Source organism: Ambystoma mexicanum, chromosome 2q, assembly GCF_040938575.1.
Source record: "Ambystoma mexicanum isolate Mex_15411 chromosome 2q, UKY_AmexF1_1, whole genome shotgun sequence".
Lineage (NCBI taxonomy): Eukaryota > Metazoa > Chordata > Amphibia > Caudata > Ambystomatidae > Ambystoma > Ambystoma mexicanum.
Window position 1 is genome coordinate 476095139 of NC_090924.1, and position 21858 is coordinate 476116996.

The 21858-nt window shown below is 41.6% G+C and overlaps 1 protein-coding gene across 2 annotated transcripts in view; it reads left to right on the top strand.

Annotated features, from left to right (window-relative positions):
* The window catches only part of CARD11 (caspase recruitment domain family member 11), a 1247701-nt gene that overhangs the window by 448534 nt on the left and 777309 nt on the right, over nt 1–21858 (top strand). For both annotated transcript variants that reach the window (XM_069647590.1, XM_069647589.1), the window contains exon 7: nt 9477–9629. In XM_069647590.1, coding sequence (XP_069503691.1) covers nt 9477–9629 — 153 coding nt within the window. The remainder of the gene's footprint in view (nt 1–9476; nt 9630–21858) is intronic.

Here is a 21858-nt window from a genome sequence, read left to right on the forward strand (position 1 = left end):
TCGAATAGTGGAACATTTTAAGAGGTTGTGGAACATTCGCCATCTGAAGTCGAGCTTGCTGTTTGCGTTTGGGCCCCTAGAATCCAGCTGGTCCACTGCAGACCATATGGTTGCTATATATGTTGTTGGTATATAGGAACCGGGTAAGGATGAAGATCCACTTCAATTCTGACTTGTGGTCAGCGTAGCCATTTTTGCGTGTTCGATTGGCTGAGGAAACCCTAACCTCGCTGCAGGTACAGTGCATTCTGAAGGAGTATTTATTGATTGCATCTGAGGATATGGTCTCAAACCACAGGGGATGCCTCAAGGACACACATGTGGGACAGAGTTTACTTTCATAAATATTATTGAACATCTTATCTCTGAAGGCTACGACGGGAGGGCACTCCAGAACCAGGACTTGCAAGACCAAACAACAGAACCACCAGATAAAGTAGTTCATTAAGCTAACGCTTTCTTTTTTCCTGGATTTAAAGTTTAGTTTCTCCTCAAGTTAAATGCTAGTTGCATTTATTTTGTCCTTCCTTCAAAATACAGTTAGTTTAGTTTTTCTTTAGGCTTAAGTATACTTTAGATCATTATTTCCATCATTTTATGTCTTCATATTTATTCACCCTCCGTAACACTGACATTGTAGTCAGCGTAGGTTCTGCCTCAATCAACTTAATTCACCCCAAAATTGTAGGGCTCAACTCAACCCAAAGGTTATACATCCCAGGCTCTTCCACCTCTAGTCTATTTGGTTCTACTTAGCAGTGGTGCTCAATTCCAGTTATCGGCCGGTCAACCATTACATTGAAAACAATGGATATTCGGCTCAAAACAGGGCAGTCCCTCACATGTTCAAAGTTTCCTCAAAAACTCCAGGACTCAGATCAACCCAGAAATTCTACATTCCTGGTGGTTCCACCTCAGTCTATTTGGCTGCATCTAGCAATGATGCCTTATTTCAGGCTTTTTTCTTTATTCATCCAGTTTAATGGTGGTATTGTATCCTCTAGTGGTTCTGCCTCAGTCTATGTGGCTGTCTCTGCCAGCAGATCCACAACCTAGTTCTGCGCTCTCACTCGTTCGTGATTCTGCCTCAATGTCTTTGGCTCTACCTACAAGCAGAGCCATTCCTGTTTTTTCTAGACTCCTATATGTATTTCCAGAATCTTCCATTTCTCCAAGCCTAGTCTTTTTCTACCCTCTTGCCCGGTCACCTACATGTGTGTATAAGTTGGTGTTGGAGCATGTCCGTAACACACAATCCTCTCTTAGCATGTTGTCCAGCTCCTCTAGCTATCAGAGGTACTGCAATATAGGCATTAGGTGCATACATCAGCCAGGTATGTGGCTCATTGGAATAATTCCTCCAGAACAGGGGCCTGTGTTTGGTCTCAGGGTCACAGGTTCTCATTGTGGTAAATCCTCTCAGCACTTCGTACGCCTGAGGCCAACAAAACGAGTACCATTAAGTTGAGTACCAATAAACATATATTGTCTGTCAATAGTGCCAAGATGCCCCTCTGCAGGCGAAATACACATGTTATGTTATGTGAAATGCCTCATTATTCTGTCACTTCTCCCCTGGCCAAGCAGCACCATAACCTGAACTTCACACAAGGGGGACCACAGTGCTAGTGGTGGTAAAGCTGTGACCCCATCTGTTGATGGTGCCACTGGGACTGCCTGGACTGGGCCAGACACTTGGGTTGGGAGGTCATCTTTGTTGGCTGAGATTCAAGGTGCATCTTTTTTTAAACATTTTTTTTATTGAATGTTCTAGTTTGTTGCCAAACCTTTTCACTCATATTTACAATTTCATTTCTTTCAAAATGTATTTTAAAAAATAAATTCGTATTAATATTTCCATTCCCTTTCCATTTAATTGGGGCCAAGTTTGACTTATTTGATTTATTAATTAATTTTTAAGTCTGCGTCACCTCCATTACTGCATTTCATGGATCGGGATTCGTTTCTGTGGTATAAATATCCATTATCGATTCCCAAAATTGAATGATTGTATACATTATTTTCTTGTCATTTACCATCAGTATTGAGGCCCAAAGTTGGCCTGGATCGAGTTGAGGTCTCTGATGTAACCACATTGCGCTAAACAATTTTCTTTTATTATCCAGAGCAGGACATTCCATGATGATATGATGTAGGGTCTCCTCCCACCTGTTTTTTACTTTGGCAAAAGCTACAAAAGGAGAGTGTTTCAGGCAGAAGTTTGATCACTGTCAGACGTTCTCTGGTCGGCAGTATGTTCAGACGCAACCTTAGTAACAGGTCTCTCATAGATCGATTAGGGAACTGTTGGAGGTACTGTGGAAGTTGATGCAATGCTCGGACATCAATTTCCTGGGTTAATGATAGTTATATTTTGCATTTTGTCTGATCGTTCGTATCCAATCGTTTCTTTGCATATTTTAGCTTTGTGCGGACGATTGATCAGCATTTCTAAGCAGATTTTCTTGTGTTCTAGTAATTTCATATAGCCAGGACTGTTGCTTTTGTTGTCGTCTCTTTTGTACGTAGTATGTTAATTGATGGTATATTATCCGTTACTAATGTCTTTCTGAATAGCATGAGAGATTGCCAATTTTTCAATGTTTCCAGTGATTGCAGCGCCAATTCATGGCGTATACGTGGTACTGGAAAAGTCGGAGGTAAAGCCAAGATTTTCCTCCATATTTTTCCTTCAAGCATTGGCCACATATCCTGTGGTGCATTCAATATGGTTTCTGAACCATATGTTATTGTGCCCATTATTTTCTGCCTATGAAATGTTATCACTGGTTTTAGAGAATAGGCTCTGTATTTATAATGTAACATCTTTCCTTGTCAGGCGAGAGACAATGCTTTTTCTTTTGTTTTCTCTACCCATTGTTTTTCAGTTTCTGATTGATTTATCAATACTACCAAGTATTTGATAGATGTTACTATCTCAAGTTTGTTTCCATTGAGATATAGAGATGGAGATTTTTGCTTTGTTTTAGCATTATGCCTTAGTGTCATCACTTTAGTTTTTTTTGTGTTTATTTTTAGATTGTTTTTTTCAATATACGATGCAAGAGGGGCATCTGGTCACTTGTTGCATGGGTGGCAATGTGATGGGTTGTCATTGACACTCCTTTATGGCTGCCATCATTGCTTGAGGAGGGTGCTGCGCCAGTGAGGTCATTGAGACCTGATGAGTGCTTCGCGTTCAGATCCGTCTGACACGTGTGGCAGTGCTTTCTCATTAAGGAGTTGCCCAAGGTGCTCTTCCTCGGGTCACCTCGATGCACTTCCTTTTTTGCAGAGGTGACATATTACAGTACCGGCCTCCCCCTGATATTCTCACTCTCTGGCAAACTGTTGTACCACCATAACCATGATAAGATTTGTGGGTGGAGATGACTTCTGACCCACCTTTTCCTGTTTTAGGGAAGCACAATCATGCATTACCCCGCCCCCCTCCATTCTCAGCAGGCAATGGTGCAGTGGGCCCGTGTTCCTCATCCTGAGCTGGCAATTGTGCAGTGCCTTCAGTCTCCTCATCTCAGTCATCTGCTAGGGATCTATATCTCAACCCCACTGAGTGATCTTCAGTCTCTTCAGTCTCCTGCCCCCTCTGCTCCATGTTTGTGACTCACTGCATCTCTGTGAAAAATGCCCACAGATTGCTGGTAGCCTACCTTCCAGCTATTGCCACCTCCACTTCAGCTACTGTCATCTTCAGCACAGCCACTGTTGGCTCCCCCTCAGCTAGTGCTTACCTTTCCTCACACTCTATCCCCTTTTCCTAGTGGTCTCTGATACCTTCTCTAATAAGGGGGTATGGGCAAAATAGGAAAGTTAAGAGTGAGGTACTAACAAACACACGCAAACAGACAAGGGATGAAACAGGGACCAGGAAAAACCAAGAAAAACACAAAATACTAAGAAACTCTTTCAGAATTCAGCCATAATTCTCCTAAACTCCCCAAAAGGACTCAAAATGTTCTCCAACGCACCACCAAATTGTGAGACTGCCATGTACTCCTCTCTACACAGCAAAACAAAACTCACAAAGTATGCAGGAGGTGAACTGGGACTATTTTAGACCCTTGAACCTTTTCTAGATGGTTTAAGTACCCTGATTGTCTGGTTTACGTTCTTTATCAAGACTTGAGCCTCCTGATTGGTCCACAAGACTTGAACCCCACCCCAAGAACTTAGGCCAAGCTCGACCCATAAGAAATTCCATAGGAATAATGCAAGCTGGGGTTGACCCTGCCCAGAAAACCTCGACTTTCCGACAGGGCACATTTTTGGCAAGTCTCTGTGATATTACTCGCCTCCTTTAAAAATGGGTTTGAGTGGATTGTAGACCTCTCTTTAATACTAGTGGAGAGACCTACACTCAAAACTGGTCACGCTTTGGACCTGGTCTGAACCTACAAACATTTTACATGTTTACCTGCCATAGAGGTCTAGTCCATCCATTTTGTTCTTCCTTTTTCCCAATAATACCCAACGAGAGACCAGTGTCCCCAAAATCAGCACACAAATACAGCACGTTTATCTAGGAAAATATTCCAGCTGCCATTGCTGATGGGGAACATGAAATCCAACATCACCCTCTCACTAGATAGAATCACGCTACAATGTGATGAAAGATAGAAGAATTTGTCAGATTGGCTTATAAAAGGGCTAACGGAGAGAGAGCACTCACCAAAATCACCTATCCCATACAAACAATTTGAAAAACAGATGGTTCACACTTGAGGTTTTGTGGAAAAACATGAAAAATCTACTGAAACATAAATGGCTGGAATAAAGATCATTCTTAGTATCCCATTATCAAGAAAACCTACTTGAAGCTGCGAATTCTAAGAAAGGTTTGAGCTGAACCCTGAAAGACATCAAGCCATCACAGCACCTAAGTGATGGTATTACCAGTGTTTGCAAGAAGAAAATGGAAACATGTATACATATAATATAATCCCTACAATGGGCCAGAACTTCCCTGTGGATGTGAAGATCGGCTTATTCTTCATTGATATCAGTGTTTGCAACCATTATTATGATTCTTTGTGGGACATTAACATCAGGCAGCATGTGCTTCTACCCTTCACTGGTCCCTGCTGCCCTCGTCGTGTCTTTGAAGAGCTAATGTTCTGTTCTCCAGTCCTAGAGAAACTGTGTGAGATCAGCAATCGCTCTCTGAGTTCAGGATTTGTTCCAGTGACTCTAACGTTTGCCACTGTAACCCTTTTGTTGAAAAAAGCACAGGCAGATCCTTCGTACCTGTCCAAATGTAGTCCTGCATTCCATCTCCCTTTTCTCCCAGCCACACTACTGGAAATGATGCTCAGACCACACATGCAAAGATTTATTGAGGACAGCAGTTTTGTAGACTCTCTCCAGGTGTGTATAGGACACAGTTTAGCATAGAATCTGCAATCTCATGCTTCCTGAATGATTTGGGACGGCAGGCAGATCCCAAGGCGCTCTCATTCTGCTGGATCTGTCTGCATCTTTTGACATGGTCAGCCACACTCTTCTACTGAACAGCCAGTAGGTGGTAATATGTCAGGGGCCTGCAGATATTAGAGCGGAAAACTCAATCCACGTTTTTCGCAGGAAACTAAAAACCTCATTCCTTACAAAATAATTAGGAAACTCTCAGGAATCCATGTAAATATTCTGCATTGCTAATGTATTCATGTCTACTGTAAATTCTGTATTATATGTAATTACTGTATCCTATGTAACTAAGATTTTGTCTGTAACAAGCGCCTCGACTCCCCCGGGCTGAAGTGCGCTCTACAAATCTGAATAAAATAAAAAATTAATAAAGTGACATTTTATGAGAAGTGGCAGTACATTTTGATGCCTCCCTACCATTCTACTACATGTTTATCAACCTCGGGAGGCTGGCGGGATTCAGATCTGCCCCTTTATTCATGTCACATACTGATCAAGCTGATTTGATAACTTGCGGGGTACAGTCCTTAACGATGTTGATGAGATGCAGCATATTTTTACATTACGCCACAATAACCCAACCTGATGTTTAAAAGCATTAAATAATTGGGTGCAAGCGAATAGTCAGAAAATGAACCCTACCAACGCTACGATTCTAAGAGTGGGCAAGATTACACAGTCTTGGCGTAGGAACTATTAGTGCCAAGAGTCGGATTGCATATCTCCCTATTAGAAAAAACTAAGGGGATTCCAATGGAGTAAGACTTACTTAGAACACACCAAGTGACCTCACTGATCATGATGGGTTTCTTCTCCCATAAAGTGCTTAAATTGACCTTTCGACAATGTACATTTCCTGTGGTATCCCAGGCCTTTTTTGCTCTCATTTGTCCCATTTGAACTCCGCAAATGCAAATCACTAAATACCTGATTTCTCACCTGCAGAAAGTAGAGAACATGGCACTCGGCTCCTCATTTAGTTCCAAAAAAAACAATCACTTTACACCTGTATTGCCCCGTATCCACTGGATAATGGGGTGCAGGGTGGATTTCAAGAACCTCCGCAAGGCACATAAGGTCATCCATGAGAAAGGACCTATGCTTATGAGACAAAAACTGGTCACATATGTTCCTGAATGAATGCAGAAGGGAGCCAGAGACAATCCCTGAGCACACAGTGCTCGAATTGACGAGTGTATGCTGGGAGGAAACCCATGCTCTTAGTGTGCAGTGCAACTCTGGAACACTACGTCCACACCTATGAGAGCCACAGAAAGCTATCTGCTCATCAGGAAGTTATTGAAGACATGTTTATTCTCACTAAATTAATGTCTGTTGGTACTTGAGCTAAAGTTCCATCTAGTGTAGCGCCAGGAGGCTAGTGTAATTGTGTCATTGTGCTCCAGACGACCTAATAAACGATACAACGTAACTTAAAATTAGCTGACAATAGGACATATTTGCTTTTGAGTGGCTTTCCGAGTGATATCTGGCATCAATGGGATCATAGTGACAACATCAGTGCAGCATCTTTTTAACGCATACCACTTCAAACCAATAAAGCAAACAACGGACTCCATCTAAAGGCACCAGTCATCCTTCCTCTCAAGTTGAATGGACTTCTCTACACTTCAAAAAAAGCGCCACACTGGGTATTTGTGAAGGGTTGGTTAGTTTATTAGATTGAATTGAAAGTGCCCTTTACGGATGACACGTGTTTCGACACACCAGTGTCTTTTTCAAATCAGGGCTGATAGCAATGCTAAATCTCAAGTCAAAAGGTTTCAATTAGGTGAAACACACAGTCATGGGTTAAATCCCCCTCCTGGTTCGCTGAAGTCTGCTGCCATCTGGATGTCTTCCAGACGGCAGCAGACTTCAGCGAACCAGGAGGGGTGAATCAAACTCAATTAAATCATCAAAATGTTCAGTTATGTATTTATATATATATTCAGTGAAAAAACTTTGTTAAAAGGGACGTTATGGTTAAGTTGCACTACTAAAAACCTATCAAATTCAGTAAAAAAACGTTGTTAAAGGGACGTTATGGTTCAAAGTAAAACCGAAAAACCCCTGAAATTCGGCAGTTATGGTAAGTTAAGCAACCATAACTCGCGCCACCGTGCACTGCTAACACTAACACCCAGGACATCAAAGATGACATCACAAATGTCATTGATGACATCACTGATGTGTCTAGCACATAAAAAAAAACAGAACATTGAACCTATCTCATACTCCCCCACCCTCCCCAAACACTCTTACACACCAACAAACTCCACTAAATACAATTTTTAATCCAAGTTTCACCGCGCTGTCTGCGGTCGTCCGCGAATGCAAGATGGCGGGCGCCACAGAAAATCTGACGCGCTTCACGCACCACGCCGTCCAATCAGCGAACATGTTGCATGTCCGCGGACATCACGCAAGCCGCTCGGCCAATCAGGGCACTGTCCGCGGAGCGAACCGGGAAGTCCGTCCGCGGAGCGAACAGAGATATCACTAAGTTTTTGCCTTACATTTTGGTCATTTTAAAAAAAAAACTACTGGACGGATTTACACCAAATTTGCAAAAGCACGCTTTCGGGACCAAGCCCCTGCTCCTGCCGCTAATTTGGTGTAAATCCGTCCAGCGGTTTGGGCTGGACGGATTGTTAATACTCCCTTTTCACATACAGAAAGATATTCCTGCGAGCCAGACAAGCCAGATTCGAAGGTCCGGTCCAGTCCATCTTCCGGGTCCTGCGCTTCACCATAGAAGAAGCAACAACACTCCAAACCAGACCTGCGCCTCCGTGGGAGTCAGGTGAGCGTAACAATACACCTGTAAATTGATTATAGCAGCAAAACCATACCTGTCCACTACCAGCTGCCTCACCCTATCAAGAGCTCTGGTATTATCCAAATTGGACTATTGCAATGCATTATACATAGGGTCTAATAAACACACACTGCAAAAAATCCAAACCTTGCAGAACAATGCCCTCAGAGCCGCATTAGGAATCCCAAGAAGAGAGAATATCTCAGATGCCAGAAGACAATCTAATGGCTCTCCACAGCAGACAAAATTAAACTTAAAACAGTATCACTAACATTTAAAAGTATTAATGACCTAGCCCCCAAATACCTAACAGAAAGGTCCAAAAGAAGAACCTCCAACAGACCCACCAGAGAAGCATATACTAACCAGCTAGTTGTGCCCCCATTTAAACTGAGCACTGTCGGAGGCAACAGCTTCCCTGTCAAAGCAGCCCAGTTGTGGAACTCCATCCCATCCTCTTTAAGGTCTGACCAATCCTATCCACATTTCAGACTTAACTGTATTAGATGGCTCAAAGAAAACGACCTATAACTAACCGACTCCTGGACTACTTACGTCTTACCCATCGGTTAATCTGTAGCTGAATGCACCTACTTTTTGACTCTCAATGTATACTACGTATACACCTCTGTGTACAAATACCTGTGTATATAACTCTGTATATAACTCCATGTACATACTTGTAGAGAAATCATTGTTCTGTTATCATGCTTGGTTGTAATCATGCTCTGTTGTCAACGTATCCTGTATTTACCTGGAATGTGTAAATGTAACTCGTAAGCTTAAAGTATTCTTGCACACGCGCCCGGTTACCTTTGGGTCTGGCGTGCGCTATAAATAAAATAAACAAACAAACATAAATAAACAAACAGTAGAAGACAAGAGTGCACTCTCTAACAAGGTAGTTTGATAGTGTTACTATGACATCATTGAGACCAGAGGTTTCTGGGAAATACAATGTGTAAATTGAAAGAATTCACATTATCCAGGCCACCGTGGAGTGCTGTAAAGATGCAAATCTTAATTTACTGTTGATTGAAGAATCACTCAGCTATAGCAAAACCCTTCCTTGCTTTTGTGTGTGTAAGGTAGTAAAATTCAAATAATCTTTCCAACATGAACCTAGGCTTCTCCTCCAGAGTCTCACCTTTTGGTATGTAGCTTACTCCACATGCCTCGTGCCTTTCCTTGACTTAATTTCTCATTGCAGGCTGGGAAGCGCAGTTTGCCAGACTCAGACAAGGCCATTCTGGATATTCTGGAGCACGATCGCCAGGAGGCCCTGGACGACCGCCATGAGCTGGTCAATAAGATATTTAACCTACAGGAGGACCTCCGCCAGGTGGAAGAGCTAAGAGACAAGGTGAGAAAATGTTATTTTTCTTTCAAAGAGCCCAAAAACATTTATGTTCATGCCCGAGAAGCTCGCCAATGCTAAGGATCTTAAACATCAACACTCAATGTACAACGAAGGATCAGGGTAATATTTGTGTGAAGTGGTCTGCCTCTTGATGGTCAGAACTCACATTATTGTTCCACGCATGTTGTGTTATTGGAATTGGGCACCCTCTCCCTGAGGGTCAGAATGGGAATTCTGAATTACCTGCTCCATATAGCTTATGTTGTTAAAAGATGCACCCCTTTCAGTTACATTGTATCTTGTGTATTTATGTTTTTTGGATAATTTAATGACTATTTAATGCAAATTAAGAAGATACGAAACGGATCCATATGGGTAAAGGTCCAATGGCACCGTAACAGCGGTGCTCTGGCAATAGGGCCTTGGACTGTGTCAGGCTGGGTGGCTTCCCCTGTCTATGCACTGTCTCCCCCTTGCTGTTTCCTCTTCATACAGGTGATTGATCAGAGCAATATGGGGGCATGTTCCATAAATAGAGATGGTCAGGCAGATGCCAGGCTCATATTTAATTGTCTACCTGCCTGCTGCATTGCCTTTGTTCCTCTTCTCATATTTATTCACCAGGTCCTTCAGTTTTGTTTTAAAGCTTGGTGTGATGTGTTAAACTTGGTTTGGTTATTGTCTATTTCCTTGATCTTATTTACTATTCAAGTATATTTCTGTGCAAATGTGTCAATGTGTATGGCAGCATTTATCTGAGGCCTGGGAGCAAATTTACCATCTCTGGGTGCATATTCATTAGTTTTGTTGAATTACTATTTATCAAGACTTTCACTAATGCCCGATACCCAAAGCAATTGCAATCCCAGCAGGTGATTCTATGAAACCCCTAAGCGATATCTCATCTCTGTGCTTTTCTACAAAAAGTGGTTATGGCACAAACTATTTTTTAAAGTTAGTAATCCTTTTAAATATGGGTTGTGTCGGCTATCCTAAAATAGGAAAATGCTGCAGTGTGCCATCTTAATTATTAAACATGACCATTATAAACATTATAAACATAATAAACATTGACACATCATTACCTGATTGAATGAATGAGTTGGCAATTTATCCAATAAACTCCATAAATAATGCTAAGAAAAAGATGTTTTGTTTGGAGCAAACTGGGCTGCACCTATTGACTTGTTGAATAGTAAAAGTCAATCTGATTTTCAGGATATCCATGATGAATTTTCAAGAGAAACACTCAGAGGTAATGAATTACAATCACTCTTTCCAGAATGTTTTGCTGATCTGAAAACCGGACTCTATTTTACTATTCTTGTCGGTCATCCTGCCCTACACTAGAGAACGCATCTTAGTAAAAATACAAATGTGACTACAAGGGACTACGCCTGGAATTACCTGGGCCTAAACCTATCATCATATAACTACTTTGAAGAACTAACCTGCTAAGTAGGAGTTATACCCAAACAGATTCATATCAGGATCCTACTAAATGACAGCCATACAGAATATAAACTCATATCAGTATCCCACTAATTGAGAGTTATGCGCAATATGGACTCATAGCAGAATCCCACTAAGTGAGTTATAAACAAAATGTAACCATATATGGGTCCTATTAAATAGGACTTATACAAAAAATGGGTTCATTCCAGGTCCCATTAAATTGAAGCTGCAACAATTGCCAAGTTATGTGGCAGGCAGTTTCTGAGTTCCTCACTACACAGGGAGGCTGAATGGCTTTTCCGTTCCATTTTGTAAACTGAGGACATTTGCACAGATACAATACTATAGCCTTATCGATGGCTTGGGTCACTTTTCGGAGATCACCTCAGGCCATAACCTGGGAAGGGTCATTATCCCAAGCGTTAATGACCCCTCCTGAGGTGTATACAGCCATTAGCACTTAGTGATATTAGCAATATATGTTTTGGCGTTTTGCTGGTGAAGTAAAAACTTTGCCTTTATAGTAAATAAATCGACAAACTGAGTTAGTAAATTAATTGTATGTTTATTTTGTAGTGTTTCAACAACCAGTTTCTTGTTATAAATTTACCATTTGTAATGCAAACTTGGTTAAATTAGAGTGGGTTTAACATGAGCGTGCATTAGGTGTCGTGTAAAAAAGTAAATTGTTTTGCTGTAGGAAAGTGAACGCATTTTCTAATTTTGCAACTTTCTCTTTGAATTGTTAAAGATGAAACATACCAAAGAGAATGCAATTAAAAAAAAAGTTACTCCAATAGAAGAGGAGGCTTGATGAAAAAAGGTCTTGCTTCGACATGGCATTGCTGTTTCCCTTTTTGTGCTTTTGAAGACAGGATGTTCAGAAAGCAGTCAATACCAGTAGTTATTGACTGCACTCTGAGCATTCTGGTTGTCTGGGAGGAGGTCAGTAGCAATTTCCATGTACCAATATCAAATATATTTTGAACAGACAACCTGTATTCTCTTTCAATAAATTCAAATTGTACATGAGCATTATGTTATGCCTGTTGCTATAATTACATTGGAATTGAATGTGTTGTTGTTTTAAAACATTTTTTCAGCGCAGACCCATAAACAATATACACAATTGTAAAAACAATTTCATAAATATGCATTCTAGAAATGTATATATACATAATTATAAAAGGAAGATGATTAAAAATATGTAGAATAGATAAATCAGATATTGACAATCCCATCAAAGAAACATCAAACCCCAAAATGGTAGGGGGCAAATGTAAGGGGGAGAGATACTCGCGTCCCCCACATCTAGGCATTCAATTTTCAAACATGTTGCCCCTCCCCCCTTGAGTTATAGCCTAGTTCCCCTTATTCAGTTGCATCCTTATTTACACTTTGGGCCTCAGGAGCCAAGCATGATGGGTATATTTGGCTACTCTGTATACAATTCCTACATCATCCGTTCGTCTACAGAGTTCCTGGCCGTCAGAGGGAGTACGCATTCCTGCAGATCTCGAGAAGGGTTTCAGATAAAACGCTCTCAAGCCCCCTGTCTGGGGGCAAAAGAACAAAAAGTGTATCATTGTCACCTCACAGATACTGCAAAGAGGATATTTACCCGAACTCCCCTTGCCGCATGTGCTTGTAAAGTAGGCCAACTGAAATGTGTGCCCAATCTGAATTTGAAAGGGAATTTTGGAACAGGTTGGGAAGTTAATTCCTTTCCTCCTGATTCTCAGCTGAACGATTTTACAGTTAAAGCAAAAAACACGTATGAGCACAAGCTGGAATTATTCTGGTCTTCTCAACGATGACTCATAGTTCACATTTATAGCATGTTAAGCATAGCTTTTTCACATGGTGAACCATTTTTTGGCAATTGAACTGGCCTAAAATCCTGGCTGTACTTAGAACTCTATCTGCCAATGCATGTGTCTTCAAGGCATACCTGTTCCAAGAATTATCAGCGGTAAAAGGACACAGGCTTGCAAAATGTATGGCAAATATTTCAAATCCTGCTTTAGGATCACCTAATGCCCTGTTCAGCAGAAGCAATTGAGCACAGAGGATGCCGCAACTAGAAAGCTGCAATGGTAGATTGTTAAGGCATATATTATATAGTACCAATTTCGGTTGTGTGATATTGTATGTAAATATGTGCTCTGTAAAGCGTTTTGGATTAATGTGCTATATAAATAAACACATAATTTTAAAGTATAATGTAAAAATGTCTAACATCTAACTGCATTATCCAGAACCTTTACAATGACTGAAGCCTCAGCATCAATCGTTAAGCCCAGTAGCAACAAGATCCTCGCTCGCATGCTGTAGAATGGAGCATGGTGGTATTTTTAAGCATGGCATATTTCTAGCTTTCTTAACATAGTTGCTTGATTATAAGGAGAGTCACTCTGGCGCTATAATCCGCCATCTAATGCCAGAGAGCTTCAGCCAAAGTTCATAAATGGTGATTGCTGTCTCTTTTATGCACTTGAATGTGACAATTCTTCGCCTCCTGCAAAGCAACAGACTACATGCTATATCTCTTCAGCTATTTTAGACTACGACTCCCATGATCCCTTAGAATTAGCTGCTCTGGCTATGGCTGCTGTGAGTTGTAGTCCACAATATTTGGTGAGATAAAGGTTACAGACCCCTGTTGTATGCATTGATCTGATGTCCACTCACATGATTCTTTCTTTACAATACATTTCGACTCTATTCCAAAGAAGGACTAGGCCTTTTGGATTCCTAATATCACTTTCAGTTGTGTGCGCCTCAATGACAAAGTGAAACACATTATACAGAGAAAGTGACCAGGATTTGTAGGGAAACATCTTAAGTCACTTCAATGAGGAGTTTTTTCACCATGGGTTTTTGTCTTCTGAAGACCATACGGATGGACTATAGCAATAGAAAAGAAGGGGTTCAAAGCAGGGATAACATGCATCCATACTCAAAAGCAGAAGCTGCTGAGAAAAAGGTGATGAAGAGTAACATATTCCCTAGAGAATACATAGTATTGTATACTCTTTCATGAGTACTTATTTATAAGGTATTTAACTCTGAATGACGTCATTTACAAAAATAAAAAAATGCCACCCATGAACAAATCCATGAATATGTTTGATGAGAAAAAGGCAACCCATGGAGAAGGGACATGTTAGGGTGGGGAACGATGGAAGTAGAAGGTGGAAGGTATCGGAGAGAAAATGGGAGGTCAAGAATTTGAAATATAAGGTTACTCAGGAAATTCTTCACCTGAGAGCCCAGATTACCACATAACCACAACTGTCTTCTCTTGGGGCTTGGCCTGGGCGCATGGTTTGGGGGAAGTGGGAGAGCTCCCGCTTTTCATGCCTCTCTGATGGTGTAAGCCTAATGATTAGACCTCTTCTCTACCGTTCTCTTGAACTCTATGTTCTGAGTGTTCTTCATAAGTAACACTGAGGGATGCGCCTTAATTCTTCCTCTCAAAAGGGACTATTTTTGTCCCTTTCTATTCTGGGACTGACAGAGGCAGATTGCTTTGACTCATTCTGGCCTTCAACCCTCGCTGTAGCAATGCTTCCATTTTTGAAAGGGGGGTATAATTTGTCCACTGTGAAGTGAGTGAGCGAGTGATTCAGTGAGTGAGTGAATAGACTAATGTAGCATTCTACTTGCAATTAACCATTCCTATTCATGTCATTCAAAAATCAAGTTCTAGAAAAGACAAATGACAGGGGCAATTTATGAGATGTTATGTGTATATTCATTGCAAAGGAAATTATTACTTAGGATTATTCCTAGGTATTATTTTCCATACTTATACCTCTGGGTGTCAGATTTGTTTTTCTCAGGAAATATATATTTACACTCTTAAGTAAATATAACCGTTTCATTTTCATCCTTGAATATGAGTCTTACATTATGACTTGCAAGTACACACGTCTAGTGACAACTAAGCGTAAAGCAGAAGGCATGTGTGCGTTGTGTGCATGCAGGGTTATGTACAGCAGTAGTAGGTTTGCAAGGCGATACAGTAATATGAATACAGTCAGAAGGATGCAAAATGGAGGTTTCACTTGAGAGAGCATTTGTAGCGGGATTTGTAGCGGGGATACAGTGTTGCAGGCATGGGGTACAGGTTACAAAGAGAAAGGCGGACCTAGTCTTCATTCATTTGTTGATGATCCACAGCTGTGCTCCCTTAGGGACTATATTCCTGCAGGTTTCACACAATCTAACCTTCCTATCTGTACTGATAAATCCATGGGTATGTTTTACCCATTACCTCTCTGGCCTTGTTTTGCTGTGTATATTTCTGTGGGTTTTGAACCAAGCTTCACCATTTCTTGCAGTCGGCTGCTCTTCAACCCACCCAGCTCCTTTTGGGGTACTGTCCAATGCACCTTGGCTTTTTTGGAGAGCCCTTCATACCTTTGAATAACACCTGGCCTATGGCCTGGTGCTCTACACTGAATATCGCACCTTTTTGGAGTGGCTAGCCTGCAGCAGGCCCTTGTCAATACGCTTAAGGGTGTTTGCTATTGATGATATCATTGACAATATCATGTGAGACACCATCAAGGAAGTCATGATGGCCAGTGCTGCGGTGGCCTGGAGATAAGATTTTATAACTTAATGACATGTCGTGTTTAAATAAAATTATAATTAGCATGTGATGCCACCCCTTGTAAGTACTTTGCAAAAATATATATTTTTTATCTTCGAGTGTTGAAACCAACTTCTTGAAAATGAATCTCATCATCCTTTCAACTAAAGTCTCTAAGGGCATTTGTAGGGATTTTTGTTGATATATCTTTCTGAACATTTTGTGTTTTTCCGTAACATCATTGTTTTGATTACAAATACAGACTCACCACTCCTGAAAGCCTCTAGTCCGATGCTAACCACTCTCAAATGTTCGTTGCCATTTAAGAGTGTGCCCAGCCGGTACCATTGGCTGTCCAGTGGTACAAGGACTATTGGATAGCATCTGATCAATTATCTACATCTCAATGCACCTTCACCCTATGCTTCACCTTCAAACTCCAGTGACTTAATTTCAAAATGGCACCTTCTGTCAATCTAACCTCCTTCTTCTCTTCAATTCACCTCATACATTAAGGGCGTGACAGGCCTTCATCCATCGCCAGAATAATTGCCCCTGTGCCCCTTCCTGTAGAGCACCTATCCTGAATCTCATATTTTATTTTTCTGACTTCTAGATTCTGGTCTTAGGATCAGAATGTATTTTCTCTAAAGTGACTGAACAACTACATGGAATGTCGCCAAACCACCCCTTACATGATTTATTTTGGACCCCATCTGCACCATGGACTCTTAATTTTGACTCCCTGGCAGGGCAGCATTTGTCAATTTACGAAGAGGCCTGTTGGATCTGTGGATCCAGATGTAAATGCTTTTCAACAAAAAACAGCATCAAATTATGCCTTTGATGCCGTGTTTTTCCCCGGCACATGATCCTCGGGGTGATACTGCAACAGGCATTTCCCATTTTTGTTTTTGGTCCTGGGGATCCTTGGATTCACTGTCACAGGTCCTTGTTCCCACACAGCTGACAGATAGATTTGTTAAATAGATAGAAGACTGCAGATTGAAATCCAGCTCTCTGTTTGGTCCACTACACTAGTATCCAATGATGCATCCATTTCAAGATTCTGGAGAGGTCGGGGTTAATGAAAATATTTTTTTTATATAATTGCTGTAATAATTTATGCTAAGTTCAAAAAAATGCAATGAGATGGAAGTGACCGATTCAAAGGTCCGTGCTGTGGAGAAAATTTGCTGATCGGCTTCCTCCGAAATTTGGATGTACTCCAGAAAAACCTGCTCTTAGTGATCATGAATGGTAACTGCAGAATATTTTACATGCATAATAGCTTTTGAACCCTGCAGATTTGCTTGAAATGGTGCATGATCGAGGTAGACACCCAAACATTCGTAAGGATCGTCCTTTCTTACTTTCCATGTTGCCAAGCTATTAATTTCTTCTCTCATCTTTTCTCATCTTTTGTATTGTTCCTGTATTCTAGTTGACATGCCAGCCTCTCGTCTTACCCATCTTACGGCTATTTGCAACTCTTCCATTTGTCTTCTCTTGGCTCTTTCTCCTCGTGACTCTATCTCTCCCTCGTTATCTTCGCTTGGCTGGCTATCCTTTCACTCCCGCCTTAAATTTAATTTTCTCTGAATGGTCTTTGAATCCCCTCACAATCTCCCCCTACATATCTTTCTTTCTTGGTCTCCTTCTATTCTCTCTCGTCCTCTTTGTTCCCAGTCCCTTTTTCTTTTAGCTGTCCCTCCTCCATCCTGTGCTCAGTCCCGATTTCGCACATTCTCCTTACTGGCCCCTCTTCACTGGAATGCGGTCCCACTGTCTCTCCTATTTCTTCATATTGCCTTGTTCGTGCTGCTCTCCAAATTCATCTCCTTTAGTTTTTGTTGGTTATTTGGTATTGAATTCTTATTAATTATACTGCAACATGATGATTTGTACATTACTTTGGTGTAAAGTGCTTAATAAATACAAAATAAATACACAAAAATACACACAAAAAAAGTATCAACAGAATGTCAGTGTTTTTTGGGTTTTGTATTGTAATAAAACTAACGTTTATTCTGGTAATTTGTAAGGTTTAATCTAATGTATTGTATGTTATATAATTGTACTATAGGACCATGATTTTACTAAATATTATGTGTTGGTGATTTCGTTAACACTCCCGGCAGTGCCCACATTTTATCAGGACATGGCGTTCACCATGTCTCAGGGACTGTGACTCCTCATCTTTAGTGCCTGCATATGACATGATGTGGCAGTTATAACGCGCCTGTACACTAGTGTTTCTAGGTGTGACAAGACAAGGAGGGGGAAACAAAGGGAGGGCAAAATAACAATCTTAGTAGGCCTAGTGTCATTCAAATCGTGCAAGTGCGGGTAAGAGGGAACAGGAGAAGTGCCAGGGAGGAGGGGAAGGGGGAAGAGCAGTTAACTGAAGAGTGCAGCCAGCGGGTGGCTCATAAGTGCAGAGCGAAAGGCACTGGAGGGTTGCAGATACAGACCCTTAAGTGCTGCCACCCACTCCATGGCAAAAGGAAGGGCTGTGCCTGGGGGACATGCTGCAGGAACAATGTCCCTAAATGCAGTGACCACAGGGCATGACCGTCAGCCTTGTTCTGGGCCCAATGACCCTACATACAATGTCCACATCGCATGGCCTGTGATCATACGTCAGTCACACTGACAGTAACTGCAGTGCCCACAGTGCTTGGCCTGCAGTCACAGACTTCAAGCATTCCCCTGTCATATGGGCCCTACTTGCAAAGCAGAGAGTACATTCATGCTCCCATGAAACATTACCTTACTCGTAGTTGATGCAGAGCTTAGCAGTCACAGTAACCCTACTTGCAGTTCCCAGAGGGAATGGACTGCATCCATACCATACTTGCAATTCCCAGAGGGAATAGACTGCAACCATACCCTGCTGGATTTGAACCTGGAGAAGGGTTCACCCCTCTGCCCTGCAGGCATTGTTCCTAACTGCATTGTCCACAAGCCACTATAATGTAATGTAATACATCAAATGTTGCGCTGTTGTTTCAACACCCTCGGGGGGACCGCAGTCCAGGTATGGGATGAAATTTGAGGAGGTGAATGCATGTGTGCATATTGGCCAATATGACGATATGATGGGTGGCCAAGCCCCTGCTAGCCACCCATGTCAAGCTGGCATGTGGGCAGGTGGTGATTAATGGTCTGGAGAGGGTATGCAAGAGCGTGAGAGATATTATGTTTAAAGATACTTATCACATTTTTGTCATGAAGAGTAGCTGCGTTTTTATGGCAGAGGTGTTGTGCAAAGTGTTTTGAGTGGTTTATGATGGCACAAGCATGTGGGTCTGCTGCTGTGCCGTCGGCTATTTTCCCTATGCATTGAGTGTGAGAAGTTCAATGCATTGTCTGCATTCTAACGGTGCACCAAAGATACTTTACTCCATGCACTCTTTAACCCCCAATTATAAAATTCCAAAGTCCAAATTCTGTAGCTTTAGTCATGAAACACATACATTCCAAATTCCTACTCATGTACAGATCCACAACAAATAACATCCATAATGAAGTTTAATGGTTGTCTAAACATTCAACACCTTAATGATTGTCCAAAAGTCCAAAGCCGACACAGGTTTCGACCTTCACAAGGTCTTCATCATGGCATGGGAATAGATCTAAAGAGTTCCCCATACATGCAACCAAAGTAAATGATTGAGGACAACTCCACAGTAATTGTTGAACACCCTTACCACACACATAACAATTAAGAACAAAAAAACAAACCATATATAAGATAATGGGAACATATGATACTGTGCAATATATCACAAATCGAAAAAAGAGTGAGACAAACATACCAGGGGAAGGGGAAAACAAAGGGGAAGAGAAAAAAACACAGAAAACGTAAAAATAAATATACAACTCTTAATTTGTTGAAATCTCATTAACAAACCTCTGTTAAATAACGTGATCCCAATATTGGTACATGCTCAATAGGTTGTGCCAACTTTGCTCAACACCTTCCAGACAAAAACGTCAGAAATGTGCATCTCACATAATATATTCCCAAGCCCATTTGACCACCTCAAAACATCCTTAGGCTCTGTGTGTACCTAGACATTCTAGCACACACCTACTAAGTCATGCACTGCCCTGGTGCTCACACCTTATAACATCTCAGACTCCCTTATATTATACGAAGTGAATAAATGTAAAGTGGCAGTTCAGAAACACAGATGGATGGCATTCCATCCAAAAGGCTCATACCACCTGCTGTCAGCACAGTCCGTTTTTCTCTAACAAATAAGTTCCTTGCTCTCTCCACCACTTCAGCCTTGTACCCTTTTGTAAAAATCGTCTTGTGATTTCCTCACTTTCAATTTGATAATATTTGTTGGTGGTGCAATTTCGGATGAATTCTCGTATAGGGATATTGCCAATTACACTGCTCCCAACCACTCCCGCCCACTTCGGCCACTGAAACTGACTGTTCTACATCCATCGTAATTCAGTACAAAGGCTACACTCTAAGTTCACCTGGGTATAATACAGTGGCTGCATTCCGTAATGACCTGGAATAAAGTGATGGCTATATTGCACAAGTAACTAGACTCATCACACTGGCTGTATTCTTCATTTGCCCACATTGAAGCCTGGATGGATTTTGCAATCACCTAGCATCGATACACTGGTTACACTTTACCAATCAACTAGAATGAACACAATGCCTACACCTAGTCAGTCAGCTGGCTGCATGTGTGAAGGGTTTTGACCCATGCAGAATCAATGGGGATGAGCTGTCGCCGCCCATCATTCCATCCCAGAGTCCAGGAGAACCGCGCAGTGCTGAATCAATAGACTGGGTAGATGTGGGGATGAGCTGCCACCGCCATCATTCCATCCCAGAGTCCAGGAGAACCGCGCAGTTGTGCGCATACCAAAAGCGCCAGGGGTGAAAGGTGGTGCCAAAGGAAAAATAGCAGCACCTGTCAGAGCAAAAGCGCTTTTAAATCACCTCTGTTTCTTTGAGGGCAAGCTCCAAATGTCAAGTTCAAACATTGCAAGATAGCTAATACCGGAGACCTTTGTTCAAAAATCCGTTTTACTGATGTCAAAAAGTTGCTGAAATCATGGGCACAAGACCACTCTAAAGATTCAACCTTCTTGTGGGGGGGTTCCACATAAACACTCTAATGTAAGGATGCCTATCAAAACAATAGCAAAAATCTCCTGTCAAATTCAAGACCACTCTTAAATGGATGCAGTACCGACAAATTCCACAAGGCGGCGCTAGCGGTCTAAACTCTGACAGGAGAACTGAGTTCAATAGCTGACAAAGGGACCTGAGTCAGCTGGACTTCAAAGCTTGTTGGTTAATTAAAAATCTTAGCCACCTGCTGTTCCCAGAGGCCAAGAGGCTGGGAAACCTTAACACCTCAGAGATTCCCACACCAGGAGGCAGGATATCACATGGCCCTTCTGAGTGAGAAGGAGGGGTTTTCCTTCAGCTTGCTGGAGCCCACACAAAAGACTCTTCCCCTTGAATGGGGTATGTTAATTTTGAGTGTTTCCTGTCAACAGCCCTCTGCCAGCAAGGAGAGACATGTGTTTCCTGACCCACCCAAGCTTCTGGAGGCGGACCCAAACACTTTGGGGAGTTGAATTGAAGGCAAATATATGTTTCATAAAAATACTTTGTAACCAGATGACAGAAATGTGCAATTTGGGGATCCTTAAAATGAAAACTGTGCCCACAATTCAAGACCAAACTCCAATTTGTGTGATGTTCTGGTGAAAAACCCCGCTAATTATGAATATTGCAGACACAGTATTTAAGCTAGCGACCTGGAATTTTACTGGGATATGTGTAGAAGGAGGGTGTACATTTGGATAATTTTTGATGAAAAACCAATGTTGCAAACCCACTAAAATCGAAAATAAGTTGCCATTTTTGAATGCAAGCTCCTAGAAACGCTAGAGTCGGAACAGAGACTACCTTAAGCAATGTGTAATATGTACATGTAATGTCAATCACTTGTGAACCTGGGAAATACGTATTTGGATCAGAAATAGATTTGTGTGCACATTGACCAGGGGAGTATCATTTCTGCAGGTCATAAAAATGACATCACTCTGACACACTATCCCTTCCCAAATCAGGGACCAAAGAATCTATTGACCTATCAAATCAAGAGAGGGGCAAGCTTAGTGATG